Source organism: Candoia aspera, chromosome 1 (assembly GCF_035149785.1).
Source record: "Candoia aspera isolate rCanAsp1 chromosome 1, rCanAsp1.hap2, whole genome shotgun sequence".
Classification (NCBI taxonomy): Eukaryota; Metazoa; Chordata; class Lepidosauria; order Squamata; family Boidae; genus Candoia; species Candoia aspera.
Genome location: NC_086153.1, coordinates 333,606,331 through 333,628,378, shown reverse-complemented (window position 1 = coordinate 333,628,378; position 22,048 = coordinate 333,606,331). Strand labels below are relative to the sequence as shown.

The 22,048-nt window shown below is 44.5% G+C and overlaps 1 protein-coding gene across 1 annotated transcript; it reads left to right on the top strand.

Moving 5' to 3' along the window:
• The first annotated feature begins 6,085 nt into the window (after nucleotides 1-6,085).
• BTBD2 (BTB domain containing 2) lies at nucleotides 6,086-21,250 on the top strand. The gene is made up of 9 exons (XM_063290776.1): nucleotides 6,086-6,669; nucleotides 8,738-8,857; nucleotides 10,077-10,233; nucleotides 11,089-11,194; nucleotides 12,936-13,133; nucleotides 17,970-18,162; nucleotides 19,273-19,360; nucleotides 19,595-19,741; nucleotides 20,227-21,250. The coding sequence occupies exons 1-9, from the start codon at nucleotides 6,113-6,115 to the stop codon at nucleotides 20,386-20,388; spliced, it is 1,728 nt and encodes a 575-aa protein (XP_063146846.1). The 5' UTR covers nucleotides 6,086-6,112; the 3' UTR covers nucleotides 20,389-21,250.
• The last annotated feature ends 798 nt before the right edge of the window (nucleotides 21,251-22,048 follow it).

The window sequence follows — 22,048 nt, the reverse complement described above, 5'->3', positions numbered from 1 at the left end:
GAATGTCTGTAGCCTGGTCCACAGGGTGGTGGTGAGGATAAAGGGGCAACAGGATACATGGGCTGCCCTTGAACATTGTGCACCATCTAAATCTGCCTGCCCCAGGAACTGCATTGGGTGCACTTCAAGGTTGTGTTTATCTCCTTTAAAATCCTGCTTGCTTAGGGCCTGAGTATCTTCCAAGTCCCCCTGCTCTGAAATGAATCTGCCCATCCACTGAGATGAGAAAACATTTTGAAGGTCCCATATGCAGGGACCCCATTATTGATAGCTCCCCTTTTGTGGAGCAGGTTGTTACTGCACATCTGGATCACTTCCTCCCTGCTGGGTTTTTGTAGCACTATAAACTTGATGATTGAGGGCTTCAGCAAATGTTTGTGCACCTTTATTAATGTACTGTCCCTTGTTTAATGCATTGTCTTCTGATTTGCTCAAATCCAGTCGAATGGAGTGGCAGAACACCTTAATAACAATTGATAATAAACAGGTGGCATAGCTCAAGTTTTCACACTTTCCGGCAGTGGAACCTGTTTAGTTAAAATCTTGGAACCCCTGGCCAAGAAGCAAAGCTCTAGTAAATAGGTGTGCTTGAGCGACCTTTTCTTTTTTCTTTTTTGCTGTATCACAAGTCTAGGATTTCATGGAACAGAGTAGAAAAACCCTATGTTTAATGTCATTGCTTACCTATATGTATTATATTCTGCAATAAGGAAATATATATATAAAAGCAAGCAGCGTTCCTTAACAATGATCATTATTAAACAACATTGTACAGTCAATCTATACCCTTTGCTTCCCTGTCCTGCATTCAGTATTTCAATTTTCATTCTGGACCAGGCCGCTGCACTAGAGAACCTAAGGGGACACATTAGTCCTTTTAAAAAATGAGTTTGAACATTTTTATTAGCCAAGTGGAAGCAAGAGGGCAGATATTTTGCATTTTGGCCATGCTGACTTGTCCTTTATACAAGTATTTTGGGCTACAACAAAACTCATCTGTGCCTCCTCATAATCTATGAAGTTAATAAAGCAGTTATCGGAGACCGGCTAAGTCTCAGGAAAGGCAGTGTATCAGGTGGTCTGATGAGTGAGTCCACCTCTCTCAAAACAGTAACAATTAGACTACAGTACGGAACTTTTCCGAGTCATGGTAGTTTGTCAAAGTATCTGCTAAAAATAATCCACATAATCACTTAGAAATCCATTGATTTCCTTGAAGAAAATTCTAAGGGTTGTGTCATAATTTGAGACTGAAAGAACTACTGAAAGTGGCTATTATATTTCCAAGGCTGGATTCACACACAGCAGTATGGCGTAACCTGGTTTGTTTGGCTTAGATTTAGTGTATTATTTGAAGGTTGGGGTTTAAGTAAAACACGGCTTAGCACAATTTGCAGACCAGGCTGATGAGTCGCACTCTGTCTTGCTGCTATCCAATCAATCTTTGATGGACGTAGTCAGAATTAAAAAGGCATCGGCTCCACTACATCACAACTAGCAATAGTGTTTACCTGCCCTCAGTGGTGGCACACCCAGAATGGTGACAAATAGTTGCAAAATGCCTTTTCTTATTTCAAGAAGACAGACCTTTTGCATTTGTATTCAACTTAGAGACTGATGAGTCAAGTAACTATTCTATCTTTGTTTTGCCTAACGGGAAAACTCTTACAGTGTGTTTCATGCTAGTGTTGCCCAGGTTAGTGCTGTTTTTTAAAATTTGTAATAGGCTGTAGAGTCCTTGGTGTTCTCTGTCCTTGGTTGTTTGCTTGCAGATGTTTCATTACCAGACTAGGTAGCATCATCCCTTAAGAGGGATGGCCATATAAACCTCTAAATTTAAATTTAAATAAACAAATAAACTGACCTACTTCTAAGGGTGTGGACAATGCTGTGGAACTTTGTAACTGGAAGTCAGTGAGCTTTAACTACGTTTATGCATACCCTAGTCTGTAGCTACCTCTAGTGTCCAATTGGTGCATTTTACATCATGGCTTCCAGAATTTCTAAGACAGTACAGTACATTTTTCACTTTGTGCCTGCAGCATGCACAGCCCCAGAATCTGGTGGTGGTGGAGATGTTACCTTCCTCCAAAGGGAAAAAAAAATTGAAATATAGCTTCCATCAATTGGTTGCTGGCTGACCAGATTTCTGCCCTCTGCAAGATAAAATCAATGTAACTCTCATCTAAAAGTCCCAATAATCTTTCAGTCTTCATAATGGATGTTGTTTTTCATGCCAAATTGCATAGTAATTCTATAAACATATCTTCGCTGGAGTTACACCAGTTGGAGCCTCAAGAGGATATGCCTTATCTCCTTTAATATTTAATTTGCTGTTGGAACCTTTGCAGTGGTTATTAATAAGACAGTCTATTGACATTCAAGGCAAATGGCAGGAATTAAACAAGATGTTTTTATATGCTGATAGTATCTTGGGCCTTTCCAAAGATCACTACCCAGATTTATGCAGATGGTATAGAAATCTGTGAAAATACATAAAAAATATTGTTTTCTGCTCAGACTCTCTTAAATACTTGGAGATAACTGGACTTACAAAAATACTTTGTTTGGTAAATATTTCAAGCTGTATACCACAAATAAATGCAGACAATACTAGGTAGATAAAAATACCTCTAAGTGGGGAAGAGTAAATGAATGAGGCTTTATAACTGATAGGTACACTAAAAATGATGGATATGTTGATTCTACTCAGATATTTTAAGCAATTATAATATTGAATGAATAGGGGCCCAACTGGACAATTGTGTGGCACCCTTGAAATTCTAGCAAACATTTAGTTCTGAATACAGTACGAATTGTTTTTACTTCTAACACTGAAGTTAATTGGATATGGGCATAACTGGGCAAGAAATTAATAACCGACTTTTGTTCTCATGACAAACCCTTTGGCTAATCCTTATTTAAAAATGGTAGGAAAAACCTTTATTTGGGAAACAGGAGTGTAAAATAGTTTTGTTGGCTTGGTGTGTTTCACAAATCCCCCCCAAAATGGATTAATTCAGGACTGTTCCCTGATTTGCCCTCCCTGCCTTTGATTTAACATTCGTGCAAATTTAATATTATGGACAAGCCAACGGATCAAAAACATTGCTTGCAGGGAAGTGTTTCCTTCTGCAGTAAAACTGATACCTTTATGCATTAGGAAGAGTCTGGCAGGCATGTCCAATTTCAAGAAAAGCAAAGTACCTTCAATAGCAAAGTACCTTCAAAAGCAAGAATTACTTTGCAATAACAAAGTACCTTCATGGCATCCCCATTCCTCATACAGCAATTCTATTAGCAGCATGGAATAAAAATGTATTAAAAAGACCCAATCATGACCTTTTCATTGTACAGACATCTCCTTCAAGTCTCCCCATTGTTTTCTGAAGGGTCTTGGTAAAGCAATGGGAGCTGTAGCAAAAACAACCCATTATCTGCATAAGGTTAGGTTGCTGGAACATGAACCTTAATCAAAGGGCAATAAGCATCTGGTTCTTCCTTGGAACCCTTTTTGTTAATCAAAAGGACCATCAACCTTTTGGTAATTCTTTTATTCAGGCCGGGCCCAACCCTGTCAAATTGCCCAACCTTACTCTTTTTTTGTCTCTCTCTCATTGGTTTTGACCACCTTTTTTTCCTGAATCAGCAATAACTTTGCTTTGGGCAGATAGCTGAAGAAGAACTGCAGAGATGGACAACCAGCCCTGAGCTTTCCCTCTCACTTGCCAGCTTTTTGCTTAGAGAGAAACCTCTGAGCTATTTGAGGACTGGATGGACTTGAGCCCAGCCAGGTTGTCCTTCAAATGAGTAGAGACCATTGAACTGGATTAGAAGTACCATCTAGGGAGGTTCCTCAGCCTTACAGGAGCTGAATCAAACTCCTCGAGTACATTGCCTTCTTAAACAATGGAAGCACAATCACCATGGGTCCCTGAAGCAGCCTTGCTTTCACAGTCTGGAACAGTCATCCAGCTTCACCTGATCAGCTGGATCCAGAATCAGACAAAGGTGTGGTATAATAATACCCTCCCTTTGAATGGAGTCCCCAGCTCCTGGAGAACTGTGGCTTCAGGAAGCCAAGGAGCATACAAAGCAGATAAAACCAGAAGACACTGAAAAGCAGCTACTGATATAGAGATTGCCTTCCTTCCTTCCCCTTTGTGGGAGAGTCGTCCTAACACTGCCCTTTGAAGACCAGAGCTCTGCACACAAGTTGCAAATGAAAGATGATTCTTTTATTTATTTGCTATTCATATTCTGCCCGTCACTCAGCTCAAGGTGGCATATATAGTGCTCTCTCTTCCCATTTCCCCCAAAAAACCTGTGGGGTAGGTTGGACTGAGAAAACGATTGGCCTAAGATTGGCTTAAAATTCTCCAGGAGCTTCCATAAGTGAGGATGAACTAGAACCCAGTCTCCCTGCTTCTCACCCAGCATCTTCACCATTACATTACACCAGCTCTCAGTTCTTTCCCTTCTTTTCAATCCAGAACACTGTATTCCCCATTTTCAAGCAAAGTGGTATCTGTGCAAATACAGTTCCCCTTAGCATATATCTGGTGTGTGTGGGTGTGTGAATGGTACATCTTGCAATTTCCTCTCCCTCTTTGCTCTGGTGGGAAGCCTCCAAAATTCTGGTTTTCTTTGTTGTGGCAAGTCTCTCCATTTCTCCTTCTGGCTTCTCCAGCTGTAGCTAGCCACCACCACACAGTGAGCTCCTGCTTCAACTTTCTAATTGAACAGAGTGTGCTACTCTCGAAACCCCTTTTCTTTCTTTCACTGAATTGGCTAACATGCTAAATTCTCATAGATTATGCTTATTTCTATGCTTGCCAAGAATTCCTTGTGCTATCTTCACCATAGATTATCAACTGCTTATTTGACTGTCCTTTACACTAAGAATAATTTAATTGTATTGATCAGTTATTGATTAGTCCACCATGGAGCTTCCATGGCTGAGGATGGACTTGAAGGTGGGTCTACCCCATCCAAGTCCAACATCTTAACTGTTGCACCACAGAAGGTTTCATTAATAAAGAAAATTCAGGATTCAACTGTATGCTTAGAAAAGTGCAGGGAAAACTTAATTAGTCTGCCTTCAGGACTAATGGTAACTACAGTTACAATTCTACTTTAGCATTTAAATGGATTTGAATTTAAATGTTTTTATTCCATGATATCCTTCACCTGACAATTGTTATAGGACGCCTTATAAATACTTGGAAAATAGGTGGTGCAATAGATATTCCTATACAACGTTTTCTTATTGTGCCCCTGAATTAATTTATCCCTGAATGAGATATGATTTTTTTAAATAGAAAAAACCCCATCAGGGTTTTCTTATTTAAAATCAGGCAAACATTTTAACTCCTTTTCTAAAACTATCAGAAAGAGACACTTTTTCCTTTTCCCTGCTTGAAACGACAGTCCCACAAAACCGCATCCAGCATCAAATCATTCTTGGTAGCTTGCAGTAACTCTATTTACAAATTCAAACAGCAAGGGATACGTTAAAAAAAACCACCTTTATTTGATGAAGAGAAGCGAGCCCTAAAAAAACAGAAAATGTTTTCTGTCATGAAAAGGCCCGTATTTCAAAAAGCCCCCCCTTTTTTTTTACTTCAAAACCCTTGCTTCCAGGGAATCGCGACCTCCCAAATCCTGCATCCCGCAGTGTCTGTTCTTCGTAAGCACAAACCCCCCCAACCGCGTTTTCAAAGCCTTTCTTTTCTGAAACGTCTCAATTCCAAATAATTTTTTAAATTTTTTTAATCAGAGCACAACCCAACCGAAGGGAAAAAGACGCGCTTCTCTCCCCTTCGCCCGCCGCCTCGTAATTAATAGCGGAGCAGGCATGGCAGCCCCTCCTCCTCACCCGCCGCCGCCGCCGCCCTGCCCGCCCGGGCTCCTTCGCCTCATGGGCCGCGGCCGCTGCTGTTGCCGCCGCCGCCGCCGTCGCCGCCCGCCTTCCCCCGCCGCCCCAACGCCGCCGCCGCCGCCTTCAGGCCTCCTCCTGGCCGCCGCCCTCGTCGTCCTCTCCAGCGGCTCCGGCGGCCGCCCCCTCCTCCTGCTGCAGGCGGCCCCTCCCCAGCAGCTGCCACCGCGCAAAATGGCGGCCGGAGCCGGGCCCGTCGGAAGCGGCGGGGGCTGCGGCAGCCTCTCCTCCAACACCTCGGCGCCGTCGCCCCCTCAGGCCAGCAACGGGCCGCCCCCGCCGCCATCGCCGCTCCCCGCTTCACCTGCGCCGCCGCCGCCCTCGTCCTGCTCCAACAGCGGAGACGGGCCTCTGCTGCTGCTCTCGCCGCCTCAGGCAGCGCCGCCGTCCCCGCCTCTCGCCGCTGCTTCGCCTCAGGCCTCCTCCTCCTCCTCCTCCTCCGGGCCCACGCACAACCACGGAGCGGGAGGAAGAGGCAGCAACCCGCTGCCGGTGGGGGCCAGCGGGGCCGCGGCGGCGGCGGCGGCGACCGCTGCTTCGCCCTCGGGCCCGGGCTCCTCTTCGCCTTCGCCGCCGCCGCCCGGGCCGCGGGAGCCGGCCTACAACTGGCAGGCGACGAAGCCGACGGTGCAGGAGCGCTTCGCCTTCCTGTTCAACAACGAAGTGCTCAGCGACGTCCACTTCTTGGTGGGCAAAGGCCGCGCCGGCGCCCAGCGCATCCCCGCCCACAGGTCGGAGAAGGGGACTTGGGGGGGCCTCTGCTTCCGAGGAAGGGGGCCTTGGGGGTTGGCGGAAGAGAATGGGGGAGGGTCATTTTCCTTGGGGAGGGTGCTCGGGAATTGGAAGGGGGCGAGGAATGGGGTGTGGTGCCCTGCCCCACCTCAAAGAGGAGGAAGACGAGGGCCCTGTCCTTGGGGCTATGGAAGCTATCAATAGGAGTGTGTACGTGGGGAGGGGAGGGGAGGGGAGAGGTCTATAGAGGCCCTGGAGGTGACTGGGGGGATGTCCGTCATTTGGGTGGAATGTATACCGAATCCTGGAAGGGGAAGGGGGTCATTGAGGTCATGGAGTCCACCCCCCTGCTCAGTGCAAAAGACCAAGTTAAAGCATACCAAGGGATGGCTGGTTTGCCCCTGCTTGAGCGCTTCCAGCAAAAGGGAGCCCCCCCCTCCTTTGACCGTATGCTGGGGGAAGGAAAGGGGTGGCAGATTTGGGGTGGAGAGAAAGGGGCTTGGGCAGACTGGGCTGACCGAGGTGGGATGGGTGGGGTCAAAGAGGGGACTGGGATGGGGAAAGATGGGAAGGACCAGAAGCTGAGAGAGAGAGTTTATGTGGACAAATGGCTTTGAAAAGCCTGTTTTCTATTCTGTGGTGGGTTGGTGGAACTGGGCTGAGGGCAAGATGGGTGAGGATTGTGCACAATAGGATGAAAGGGTAGTTCCTCACAGGTCAGGCAAGGCACAGTCAAAAATGGCCTGGCTTTCACAAAGCATTCTTGAATGCGGACTTCAGATACACTGTGGGGCTGCTGATCTTTCTGTACAGTATTGCAGAACTGAACTGAAGAAGCTATGGACCGTTTTTTGCTTAATGCACCCACGGGCAAAGTTTTAAATGTGCCCTACTCACAATATGTTAGAGGAGAGGGTTCTCTTGGGAGCTCCTGCTAAGGGGGAACTTGACCCACAAAAATTCCAAGGGCCTTGCGCTGTGTCTGCCTTGTTCATTTGCAGCCAGTGATCAAGCACCAGGGCAGTTGGTGCCAGTCTGCGCTGGGTGTGTTTGAGGTTGATTCTCTCCTTTTGTGTAGGGTGGAGGGGCTTTTTTGTGGTCTGACTGCTTGCTTTGATCTGTACAGAACTATTGAATAAAGAGTTGTTCATGACTTGTAGTTAGGAAATGATTTATAAACAGCTTTCTGTTTAACAATGTGAATTAATTTCAATATGTTTGCAGCATCATGTATTTCCTCAATGTGTATGCACATTAACCGGTTGCTACAACACTTAAATCATATCTGTTTGCTGCTGCTAAATGGAGCCTTTGTACTACCTAAGAATGGAATTCAAAATCCTGGCCATGTGTGCAGTGCAGTTTGTGTCGCTTTTTGCACAACTGAGCTGTGCCTGCTAAGGGGAGCAATTATAAAATGAAAGGTTTATGTTTAAAATTCTTTTTATGCATGTAAAGATACTAAACAGAATATTTTCCTTGAAGATAGGAGAAGATAGCTGCCCAGAGTCACTTTTATAGTGAGATGGGCGGTGTATAAATTTAGTAATTAATTAATAAGTAAATAAAAATAAAAGATGAATTGCACAGAACTTTACAGAATCAAAGGCTAGTACTTACATGACAAAGTAATGTTTTTCCAGAATATGGAAAGTGCATCATGAGGGCAATAATGTGTTAATCTCTCATGCTTAAACTGACTTTTAAAGTTATATTTTTGTTCTTGCTTTGATTTTTTTTCCTATGGAAAAACAGCTTTTGGTAAAAGTCCATGAATTTGGTCTTAAGGACTAGCAAGAGTAAATCTTAACGCAGTTGTAAAACACTCAGATACGATTTAAATTTACTTTATTTAGGAATTGTGTAATATATACCCACATTTATTCCAAGCTGTATGACCTGTGCATTGGAATCTGTGAGTATGCAGATTTTCGGCATTGTTGTCTGTGGTATTTTATGTACAATTTAACTCTGGGGGGCGAAAAATGGTGGAATAAAAATAGAGGAAAGATTGAGAGCAGAATCCAGTCAAGCAAGGCTTTTCTTGTTTGTGTTTTCATATGTCAGATTTGTGCTGGCTGTGGGCAGCGCGGTCTTTGATGCCATGTTCAATGGCGGGATGGCCACAACCTCCACGGAGATAGAACTGCCTGATGTGGAGCCTGCTGCCTTCTTAGCTTTGCTGAAGTAAGCCCTGCTTCCATGCCAGTAATGTGATTCCCCCCCCCCCCCGATTTGCAACCTGCCTGCAACCAGGTTGGTGCAGTGGCGTTCCATGCACCGCTTTTATTTGAGGTATTTTTAAAAGGCTGTAGTTTGTACTTTTTTAGGAAGCCATGCTATGTCTTAGATGGCAATCCTGTATTTTTGGAGCTCTTTCCAGTTTCTTAACTGGCTTCCTTCCTTCCCACCCTGTATTCATAATGCTTCTCTTTCTGATTTTTCATGCACTCCCTTTCTTATCCTGGATCAGATTAATTTCCTTTGTCATGCATGGGGCTTGAATTTTAAAAGATCAGGAGTTTAAGGGATGCCCCTTCTATTTCTTAGCTTCTACTTCTATGTCCAGGCCCAATATCACATTTTTTACCCTCAAAACTTGGCAATATGATGACATCTGTTTCCGTTTGTCAAGCTGGAGGCCTTGCAAGCCTGGTTTGCATTCATGTATAGTTTATAAGCCCTCAGAAGGTAGCGGTAAAGATATGGGAAGGAATGCTGGTGAGCCATAATCCCTAAATTGTGCAGTTATGATCAGCCTGGTATTGCAATTTAATTAACTGCTACAGATATATTTGGATATGAAACACATTAAGTGTCCTGTCAGAAAGGCAGGATATAATAGAGATTGAATTGAAAATTATAAACCATAAAGATACTACATAAACCTAGACATTTCTTCTGGTGAGATGGGTAGCTATATAAATTTGATAGATCAATAAATTTTTACAACAAAGATGCAGGTTTTCAGGTTTGCCAGAATATTGTTTGGAGAGATGAATTAGAATCGGTAGATTCCCTGTACAAATATCTCAACTGCAGAAGTCACTGAATGACTTAGTTTTAAGATCTGCAAAGGAAAGACAGAAGTGTAGTAAATAAATATATATATTTCATATGCCGGTCTGCTGCCCAGTGTAGCATACTCTGTCTTAACCGTTCCAATTTTAAAAAGAAGTTTCTAGTCCTCATGGATTTACAGGTGAGGTGAATGGTCCTAGTTTAAAATAAACTGTTGTTGAATTGGTGCACAATGGGAATTTACCTCTTAATTAGGCCGTAGAAGGACCTTCTGCATAACACCTAATAATTCGACATTCCTGATACATTTTCTCCAATAAATAATGTTGCTTTGATTGCAAGAATATTTTTTCCTTTCCCTCACCTCCCCATTTTTTCCCCTCAGATTTCTTTATTCAGATGAAGTTCAGATTGGGCCAGAGACTGTGATGACGACTCTTTACACTGCAAAAAAATACGCAGTCCCTGCCCTTGAGGCTCACTGTGTGGAGTTTCTGAAGAAAAACCTCAGAGCAGATAATGCATTCATGCTTTTAACCCAGGTATGTTTGAAAATCTTTGCCTGTGGACTAGCCTTTTAGGTTGAAGGTTCTTGGCATGAGTCGAGGAAGGTGCTGAGACTGACTAATTGCCTGCCTTCTCTGATCAATTCTCTGTGAAGCTGCCAGTTGTCGTTTACTGCTGGAAAGGATCCTTATGAGCTTCCATAGTACATCCTAGTGACTATCATGGCTCCTGGTTAAAGTTAAGAACTGGAAAGGAAACAAACTGGGCAGCCAAGTTAGTTTTGTTTTTGGTGCTTGCTAGCATCAGTGGAGCACACGTAGAGCCATCGTTTATATCCAAGAGAAAGGACTTGGTCTGGTGCGGCTCACAAACCATGGAATGCCCTTCAGGCAGAATTAAAATTGAGCCTTGGAAGGGGTCTACTTCCATGTCTTCTGTAGTCCTCTAAATTGGTGCCAGCGATTTTAACATTCAGATACGGGTTTATGTTTACATTTTTATGTGTTGTTGTCCTTCGCTTTGTTGCACATGGCCTTGGTACCATGTGCAGTCATATGGCGTATGAGTGGCTGAAATAATTTTAGCAAACCGCTGACAAAGTGGTGAAGTCCTTAAGGAAGTTGTCGCTCACCTGGCTTGGATGCCTTGACACCATCAGATCTAATGTAACCAGATACCAAATGCATCAATGGTCAGGTGTGGTCACCACCTCATATGAATTTGGGAGATACTTATTTCTATAGCATTTTTATCCCATCCTTCTGTGCATACGGAGCGTTTGGGGCAGGTACAGCTACGACACCTTCACCCTCCTGGTGAATGGAATAGGGTAAAAACTCCCCCCGAGAACCCCTCCCATTCATCCTTGTTGGTTGATGGCTGTTTCTTAGGCGAGACTCTTCGATGAGCCCCAGTTGGCAAGCCTTTGTTTGGAAAACATAGATAAAAACACCTCTGATGCCATCAATGCAGAAGGCTTCACTGATATTGACCTGGGTAAGTCTTCCTTGGAATTGAAAGATGTTCCAGCAGTTTCTGCTAGTTCTCTTTTGCTTGGATGTTCCTCCATCCTGTTCTCTGAAGTAACAACTGAGTAGAGGTGTCTTTATATGTGCTTCTCAGGGGTATATACTCTCAGAGCTTACATGGGGAAAAAAGTTTATTTCTCAGCTGTAAGAATTAGCAATTTAAGGTGGGCAGGGTCTGTTGAAACCCCACATGCCTATTTAGGCTTTTGTCCCTGCCATTGGCAAGTAAAATTAGAATAGATTATGCAAAATTGTCAGTCTATTTAGTTTGTCTTATTTATACAGGTTGAAGATTTCAGTTGTATTTCTAGTGCAAAGTCTTTAAAGTGAGTTTATTTTGCTCTTCAGTTTCAAAGCTCCTGGAATTGTTTACAGTTATCTGTAAACAAGAGAGAGAGAGAAAGACCTTTTTTCTACAGGCTTTAAAACTTAGTGCAAAGAAGACAGACAGACAGGCAGGGAAGGAGGGAGGGAGGGAGGAAGAAGAAAACAAGGACATTCAGGTCCCAGTCCTTAAAGTTATTACATTTGAGTAATGAGCTTGAATGTTTACAGTTTAGGTGTAGCCTTCTGCTTCAATCTCATGAAAGAACGAGAGAGTTTTACTGCTCTGGGTTTTATGCAGAGGCTTTTAAAAGCTCTGGAGTTCAGCAAAACCTTCCCTTGGATGAAGCCAAAGAGATTCTGAGTGGAGATTGAAGCATCAGTCTCTGAAATAGAGGCAGATATTATCCCCTGCATGACTGAACGTTTTTCCACACATAATAAGAAAAAACTCTATCCATGGGAAGTGGACCTGTCAAGAAAAGGTCTGATTTAGCCTGACTTGTGAGACACTAGTTCCTTTGTGGAGGGATTTTTTAAAAAAACTTTCTGGGCAGAGGAGCACGTGAGTCCTTCTCCTGCAGCTTGGAGCAGACTAGCTGCCTGCCTCCTGAGCTGCATTGGTGGACTGGTCAACATTCCTCCGCATGCTTCCGTGTCAGGCGATGCACAAAGAGGACGTTTGGTCCCAGCTTTTCACCAGCGGCACAAAATGTCCCAAAATGCATTGTCTTGCTAGACTTACTATATGGAAAGTGGCCAGCAAAAAGGCTAGATTTCTGCTGTTGAATTCCTCCAAGCTCTACAGAACAACAGGACAGCATATGTAGGGAGCAAGCTGCTTCTGGAAGGAGGATAGCAGTTGCAGCAACGTGCCATCGTTGTCTGTGTGTGATTGATGTGAATTATCTCCCCCCACGCCCCCATCGCCAGTTTGTCATCTGGAGGGTTGGTTTGCGTACAACTGGGAGAGCTCTGCTTCTCTGGGAAAGACAGCCTTCCTGTCACCATCTTAACTTCCCTCTTCACATTGCCTTGGGTTCTGCTTGTGATTTCCTCCAGGCTTTCACCGGCCAGTGCATGGAAGACAGCGCCGCACTCTCTCTTGGCTCTGTTGAGGTGTGTTTTTCTAGAAGCTCAAATGAGGCCCGGCAGGTGCCTGTATAAATTGCTGATTCCCCAGGACCCTCTGTAAAAGAGAGGTGTGGAGCACTGCCTGAGCAGGTGGTTCAGTCTATTAGGTACTTGAAGTTAGGAGATTTTGAATACTGGCTGATTTTGCTAGCAAGCAAAGGGGAGTGGATGCACCCCCCCCTTTCCCCTTATCCAAAAAATAGCCATGAATGATGAATCTTGCAGGTAACGATGTTCTGTTTGCCTGGTAGACACGCTGGTCGCAGTTTTGGAGCGGGACAGCCTTGGCATCCGGGAGGTGCGCCTCTTCAACGCAGTGGTCCGGTGGGCAGAGGCTGAGTGCCAGCGGCAGCAGTTGCAGGTGATACCGGAGAACAAGCGGAAAGCTTTGGGCAAAGCGCTGTCCCTCATCCGCTTCCCCTTGATGACAATTGAGGAATTTGCTGCAGGTATTTGGGGACTGTTTTCTTGAAAGTGGGGTTCTGAATCTGCAGAGATCCAATTGGTTAACAGCTTTATGCAAGGGTGGGTATTTATGTACTTTAAAATATTTCTGCTCCTTCATTTGGATTCTGATTCCCTGTCCTCAGCAGCTACTTACGTATAAAAAGGTATGGCAGGTTAGGTAACAGGGCAGTTTACAAACAAAGTTTGCTTACCCATACCAAAAACACCTATTGGGAGCAAAGGGGCACGTTTGCAGTTTGCACTGGAAGGCAGATGGCAAAGGGACAACAGTAACCAACCTGTGAACCAACCTTCATATGTACCCCCAGTCACCCAGATGAAACCAGTGCATGCTTTCTGTCTTGCATACAATTCAATGTAAGCCCTTGCATTCACAATTAAATCTAAACCTCCATTTCCATGCATTCCTCTGTTGGCCCCTCATGTCTGGAGCAGCCTCCCCCACCCGGATATTTGGTTCACCATCTCCCCTATTGTATTTTTTTAAATAGGAATTTTATTAAGTTTAAAGCAAAGATAAAAACTACAAAAAAAGTGAGAAAACAGAAAATGAAAGATTTTTAAGAGATTACAAGATGACTTCCAACTTTCAGCAAGAAGAATATACAGCAATTTCCCTAATTAATCCCTTACTCTGAATCTAACCAAGATCACATTATTTCTATAAATCATTCCATAGACAGATCATAAAAATCACTAAAGACAATTGCTCCTTCCCCTTATATATGAAGAAAAATATATATATATAAACCTCTAAATCAACTTGCCCACCAAAAGAACCCATTTATTTAAATCTTTCCTTCCTACTACTATTCTATATATTTCTGGCCACTATAATAAAAATCAAATTATAAAAACATTTGAATTGTCTACTTTTATACTTAATAATACTATAACAATCTTTATTAAACCTAAAACCAAACACTTACATCTTACAAAGCTTAAAAGATCAAACAAACTTTAAATCATTAACGAAAAATGGAACCATACAAGCCTTAATATCTATCCAAATACATATTCTTAATTTCTAAAGAAAAATGAAGTCATACGAGCCTTAATATCAAACCAAATATATATTCTTAATTGTTTTTATCCCACATCAAAATAAACCAGAACATTTATTTGTCTCCACGTGACACACAAGGCATTTTTCATAAAGACATCAAGCAGCCCAACTGCCCTCCTTAAAAAGTCAAAAACCCTCCCACAAAGCAAGACTATTTTGTTCCCAAAACGATCACGGAAAAAACAACATCGGTATCCTGCAAGTCAGACTTTAACTCCTTCATCACCAAAGTCTATTCATCGCCTGGCATTTCTTCAAAAAGTCCGCTGTCAGGAGAAGTATCTCACTCTTGATAGAATTCTTCCTCTTCCTCCAAAACATCCACAAGCAGTTGACACATTTTAGGGCAGATATTTTCTAAAACAACCCAAGTATCTTGCAGAATAATTTGATGGATATCACGGAAAGTCTCTTTGAAAGCCCAGAACGAAGCTCTGAGAAGATTTTCTTAAGGTCGTCCATCTTCCAGGCAGTAGATTATGGCCTCCCCTGGATCCTTGGCTAGCACAGGACAGAACTGGTGGGTTAGTAAAAGGTATCGGAAAGTTACTGAGTGATATTGACAAAAGAGAAAGTATTCTCAGCAGCAGCTACAGCGCCCAAAGCAAGTAGACAGAAAAACAGAAAACTCACAACAGCAACGTCAATGTGTAGGAAAACGTTAAATCCTTGAAATTAAATACAAAAATAGTAACAGGAAGATGATTATTTATTGTCAGTCCTCCTTAAGATTTAAATGGGAAGTAACCCAGCAATTAAAAAAAAAGTTTTAAGATTAATCCAGAAATAACGATAAGCACCAAGAGGTTTGTTTCTTCTTGCTGTGGAAAGCCTCTCTTGGGGTACAGAAACTTTAAAAATATATAAATTGGGTGATTTGGAAATGGGAAAGGCTTGACCCAGTCTCCCATTAGGCTGCAGCGTGGTCTGGAAAATGACGGCGTCCCCGACTCCCATCTCCTCTTACCAGATTGACGCAACACTGATTGCAGTCCTCAGGCTATAAGGCGATGTTCCGGAGTACAAATGGGATGATTCTGAGCATTTTCTGTCCATGAAAATGCTCTAGGGCATCAGGAAAAGCCTGTCTGCACCCCCAAAAAAGTCCATGCTGTCAGGTCTGCCCACTGAGCTTGCAGCAAAGCTGTTCAGTTGGCCATATTCCCACTGGAAGTCCTCCCCTATTGTATTTTTAAAGAGCCATGAAAATGATTTATAGAATATAAAGAATTTTATATTATTTGTAAGATGTTTTAGAGTCTTCAGATACAGAACATCACGTAAGCGGAAGAATAAAATAAATCCTCTTCTAACAGATGAAGATTCTGAACCATCATATTGAAGTAGTTTTGAAACTTGGCAACGATTTGCTTTTCATAATGGTTATTTAGCTAAGAAGCAGCCAAATTCCGAGTATTTACTGGGATGTTCGGGGTGTCTCAGCAGTTTTAGAAAGTGAAGATTTCAGGTTTTCCTTATTGGGTCCTCTAGAATAGAGAAAGATAGGGCTTGAGCTCTTTGGTGAAGGGGGTGAAAGGCAAAGTGGTCAGTCATCCCCTGTCTGTTATTCCCCTTTCTTTTTTCTCCTCTGTCCCCCTTTGATGGGCTGTTGATTGAAGGAGAAATCATTCTTGCCATCTGTATTTCAGGAGAGGATGAAATTAGGCGAAAGACCAGAGATTGCCCACACTTGCTCTAGAGTAGTGTTTTTCAACCTTGGCAACTTTAAGATGCACGGACTTCAACTCCCAGAATTCCCCAGCCAGCCTAGCCAAGTCGCCAAGGTTGAGAAACATTGCTCTAGAGTGTCAAGGGGGCTAATCAACACAATTTAAATATCCTTGAAGTGACCGGGCACTGCAGGTTTTTAAACGGGACAGAGGATCTATTATTTTATATTTCTTCCGCTAACCATTGATGTTGATGGGGACTGGTTACGGAGATGTAAAACTGGTTTAAATAAATATAGACAAGAAATGAAAATATGTTTGTAATAGATGAATCAGTTTGGATTATTTTTTAGGGATAATTGGGATCATTTCGTAAAGATGCCGTTTTGCTGAGAGATAGCGTGTTGCGCTGGTCAGATATACACCATAGTACGATAAGCTGAATCTCCGTCCATTCTACCATATTTAAATTGTAGGCATGCTGGAGATTCAAAATACTTTCCCTTCCTGTAAAAACAGCTGATTTTTTATTTAAGAATGTTTTCACATTACTGTAGCTACTTCGGTACTGACTTTAAAATATGGCTTGATTTTTACCTGCATTGTTCTTCTCTGATTATTATACTAAGACAGGTAAAAAAAAAAAAGACAGTCAAAACTCTTCCTGCATTGGCTGCCAGTTAATTTCATATTCTGTGCTTTCTTTATGGCGTGCATCCGTTCACAGCTTTTCCCAAACTAGAATATTACGGTAGCCTGATATTACGCTTAGCATTGAGCAAAACGGGGGAGGCCTCTGCTCAGTTTGTGGAACTTGCTTGTTGAGCTTGAATACATACTTTGTCTCGCCTTGTGTTAGGCCAGTATTTCTCAACCTCAGCAACTGTGGACTTCAGCTCCCAGAATTCCCCTGCATGCTGTGTTAGATGGTGGTTGTGAGAACACTGGACAACAGTAAACATGGGGAGGGGGTGTACTTCTCATAGAATTGCGAATCTGGAAGGGACCACAAGGTCCATCTGATTCAATCCTCTGCAGTGTGCAGAAAAAGCAATTTATTTATTTAATTTTTTTTGTCCTGCCTTTATTATTTTTATAAATAACTCAAGACGGTGAACATAGCTAATACTCCTTCCTCCTCCTATTTTCCCCACAACAACAACCCTGTGATTACAGGTAGTCCTCGACCTACTACCATTTGGTCAGTGCCTGTTCCGAGTTACGACAGCACTGAACAAATAGTGGTCAAGACTGATCCTTGGAGTTCTGGCCATCCCAGCACCTCCGCAGTCACGTGATCACAATCTGGGTGCTTGGCAACCCATTCACACTTAACGACCGGTTGCCAAGTGCCCTGCGATCATGTGATTGCTATTCGCAAACTTCCCTGCTGGCTTCCCCAGAAAGTCAATGGGGAACAGCAGAGAAGGTTGCAAGATGCTGGGGTAAGTCTTACCCCACCTGCACACCCTCCCCCAGCCCCCCTGCGCTAGCGCCATGCCGGCCACTCGTACACCTCCGCGCACCCTCCGCAACCTGTGCCATGCCTCTCACACACCCTCCCCAATCTGCACCGCACTTTGCACAACCCCTCGTACCCTCCCTGACCCGCATCGTGCCTCTCGTGCACCCCTTCACTCACTCTCCCTGATCCTCCCCAACAAGCATGCCTCTTGCACACCCCCTCACATTTTTAACCCACACAGTGCCTCTCGCACATGGTCCCCAACCCTCCCTGACCCGCACTGCACCTGTCGCGCACCCTCCCCAACCCTCCTGCACAGCCCCTCCCTCCCCCACCCAACAACAGCCTCTTGCCTGCCTGCAGGCCTGGGACTTGCAACTCCCTGTTGGCTTTGGGGATTGCCGTCGCTAAATGATGCGGACGTGCTTTATGACCTCATTGCTTAGTGGCAGAAATGCCAGTCCCAATTGCTGTTGTAAGTCAAGGACTACCTGAAAAATCATCCCTAAGAGATAGCTGGTCTCTGGGAGGAAAAGCAGGAAAGACGTATCTCAGGGAGAGTGGTGGTCTTCTCACTGTGGTTATCAGAGTTCCTCAGGTGTTCTGCTTTCTCCAGGGCCAGCTCAGTCGGGGATCCTCACTGACCGTGAAGTGGTTAGCCTGTTCCTCCATTTCACTGTCAACCCCAAGCCACGGGTGGAGTTCATTGACCGCCCTCGCTGCTGCCTGAGAGGGAAAGAGTGCAGCATCAACCGTTTCCAGCAAGTGGAAAGCCGCTGGGGATACAGTGGGACCAGTGACCGGATCAGGTATTCTTTCCAGCACTGCTCCATTGACCAGGCCAGGGGAAACGTCACTGGGCTTCCAGGTGGTTCAGCCAGCTGTTTTGGGAAATTTTGGAAGAGCTTCCGATTACCCCTGTCTGATGAAACGATTGGAGCAGCCTGTCATGTAGAGCACTTCTGGGTATCTGAGCTATATTCGTCATCAGACAGAGCAGCAAGTAACAGTGCCCCTTTGCGGGCAGGGTGGGGGCAGGAGAACCCTTGGGAGGAGTCCAGGTTCCAAGTCTTGCTTTTGAACGGTCTGCTCGAAAAGTAGGTGGGGCCAGGATAAAAGTGGCCATGACGCAGGAGAAAATTAATTAAATGAAAAATTAAACTTTAAGAAGTCTGTAGTTTGAGCAATGAAGTATAATCCTGGGAATGCCATTGGGGGACTGAAGGCAGGCAGATGAGGCTAGCTCCTGTTGATGGGCTCCAACCTGGGATAGGGCTAGGAAGGGGACAGATGCTGATTCATAGGTGCGAAGGGTCAGGTGTACCCTGGCATGAGTTGCCTGCTGTCTTCCATGTAATTCACGTATACAACTCACTTCTATCTATACTTTGTGAGAGAGTTTAAGCTGGGCTGAGTGTGCCCCCAGGAAGTGGAGCATGGCCCACAATCTGTTGATCTTTACTCCAGTATCAGTAAGTGGGTCAATAATCCCGAAACGTCACGTAGTCTGCTGTTATCTTGCAGTTGGACAGGTTGAAATGGATGCTTATCAGTTTATTCACCTTTTTCTCGTATACTGTAGTAAAAAAGCCTTCCTTTAGGTCCTTCTGGGAACAGAACAAATGGTAATCAGGTGCAGAAAGCAGCAAGCATCTGGCACCGCTTCAAAGGTTTGCCCCCTCTTTGTTTCCATCCCATGAATTTTTATTTGAAATGATGGTGTGCAGACCTGGATAGGTGGCTGTTGTTGGCTTGACAAGTTATTTTCAAATCTCAGGTTCTGAAAGTGTTGGGTATTCAAAATATGGGCTATCCAGAGGACAGAGAGAGAAGAGGGCACCAACTTTATAACTAGAGTAGCCTTTTACTGGCTTGTCTTTGACATTGATTTGGCCTCTTTTTTTTTTCAAACCCTGCAGGTTCTCTGTCAACAAGCGGATATTTATAGTTGGATTTGGGTTGTATGGCTCAATCCATGGCCCCACAGATTATCAAGTAAATATACAGGTAAATAACTTCCTGGATTTCATTTCTTTGAATGGGTTGTGAGGCAGCGACAGTGAATGTATGGGTACTTCCCCTTGATCTTGTTACCAGAAAGGAACATTGCTGTTTTTGCTTTAAGCAAAGTTGCAACTTCTTCCATTAATGTATATTAGAAATTAGAAAACTGTATTTATGTTCCCAGAAGATCATAGTTAAGTTTTCCGTTTTCTGTCTCTTTTCCTTCCACCTTTTCAGATAATTCACACGGACAGCAACACAGTCCTGGGCCAAAATGACACTGGGTTTAGCTGCGATGGATCCTCCAATACTTTCCGGGTCATGTTTAAGGAGCCTGTTGAGATCCTTCCCACTGTCAGTTACACAGCCTGTGCAACACTGAAGGTGCTTTGAGTCGGGCAGGAGGGGATATTCTTGAAGAGAAACTCAGGAGTTGCTTTTTCTGAATTTGCTGTGCTTGGTGGGGAGAAGGCAAGGAACCTGAACAGCCCGGCGGGCTGATTTTAAGATTTGCTTGACGCTGTGCCGTGTTAGTAGTGCTGAGCAAGTAGCTCTTTATGAATCTCCTTGGGTGGGCCCTTCGTGGTGCAGCAGGGTGGAAGCAGAGCGCCTCAGTGGTTGGTTGTTCTTGTGAGGGACTCCCTTGTGTGTGGTGTCTTGGGCTCCCAGGGGAAAAGCAGAATATAAACGCAGTAATTAAAAAATAAACCACTGGCTGCATTCGCTTTGGTGGGTTGCTCAGGGTTCAGGCCTGCTGTGGTCGATGGGAGTCAAGTGGATGGTCCAAGCCTCAGCAGAGAAGCCTCAGGGCTAGATAAAGGGATGCTGCTCTTACAACTTCGTTTTTTTCTGTCTGATGATCCGTACAGGGACCCGACTCTCACTATGGAACCAAAGGGTTGCGGAAGGTGGTCCACGAGTCACCCACAACAGGGACGAAGACCTGTTTTACTTTCTGCTATGCTGCTGGCAACAACAACGGCACCTCAGTGGAAGATGGACAGATCCCAGAGATCATCTTCTACACATAGCTGCTGCTGCTGGAAGTTCACCATCGGACAGGCTCAGCGCTCCCTTCCCACCCCCTCCACGTGCCCTTTGAAGCTGAGATCGACGGCCTGCGTTCTGCCATAGCGATAGGATGGACTCCAGTCAGCAGACTCAGATTGGGCAAGCACTCCCAGATTGCACGTGCTGTACGTGGCTGGTGTGGGGTGTGATGTTCACAACCAGATGCATGTTGGCCTTGCTTGCCAGGCTGGGGTGGGGCTGCCAGTCCCTTCTGTTTGTGTTGGCGGTCTGGCCGGGTGATTTTGTTGCTTTTACATCTAGCTGTTCTCACGGAGGCGAACTTACTCCTATGAGAAGTGAGCCCCCACCAAAGAGGCACCCCCCCCTTCTGGCAGGTAGGAGGCCAGCATGGGGGCGGAGAAGGCAGCTTAGATGGTGGTTTGGTAAATATCAGAAGAGTGGTGGGGCTTTATTCAAAATGCACTTGTCCCCTTCCACTTGCCTAGCAGGACAAATGGCTTATTCTCTTTGGGGTAATGGTGTCCACAGTCTGAAGGTAGGGGTGAGCCTTTTGCATGACAGGCAGCATTTCAAGACAATCCTTGACCTGAGGAAATAGCAGAACTAACACAGGCCAGTCGACTGACCTTCCAGTGTGTGTGTGCTGGCTTTCAGGGGCGACGAAATAGCCCTTAAGGCATTTGTTACTGACCTGGTATCTTCTCAATGTGTCAGATTGAAACCCCTGTCGTATCCAGACGACACAGGCAGCCCTGCTTGGCGAGGATGATGCAGGTTGGAGGCTAAGATGTATACCTGGAGGGTGATATTGGGAAAGGCTGTCTTAAGATCTACCTTAAATGGCTTTTCAAACTTGGGTGAGGTTGCTGAATTGTCAAGAGGAGGCTGTGGGTCTCCCTCGGGATAGCCTTGGCCACGAGGCAGTTCATGACCATGTGTACTTGATCATTGTAGTAAGAGAAGCGTCTGAAATTTCTGGACTTTTATCCTCAGAAGGTTGCTGCTGCTGCTGCTGCTGCTAATATAGTGCAACTTAACAATGCATTTTGATTCTTGTTACCCTAGTGACAGGCTGGTGCTGTGCTTAGTTTGTGTGTATGTTTTTCCCCCCTAAACAGGGAGTGAACTCACTGTGTCTTAAGCCATTTTTTGCAGAAATGTAATTCAGAAAGAGAGGTTTCAGGAATTTTTTCAGGGGAAAAATGCCCCTTTATGTTCACTGATTCTTAAGCTAGAACATGATTATTTTGGAGTGGGCAGAAAAAGCATGTCTTGGTACCATTGTTCCAGTGGTACCTCGGATGCATTCAGGATGGCCCTAGGCAAAATCAGCTGTTTGGCAGAATGGCTTCCCCAGCTGTGCTTTGACTGAGCATCACTTGGACTAACAATACGTGGCAGTCCCTGACTGAAAGGACTTTATTACTCTTTGCCAGGTGTTGCTTTGTTCACTAGTACCCCATATCTGTGTTCCTACTTGCAAATCTCAGCTGTCAGTGTGCTATTCATGCTACTTACCTACATTGTTGCTTTGGGGAAATCGCAGTATGAAGCAATCAGTCCTAGAAAGTATTTGAGGGGGTTATCCAAAACCTTTATTCTGGCAATAAGGGTTTTCTCCCTCTCCCCCCCCCCCTGCAAAATGGGGTGGGGGTCAGC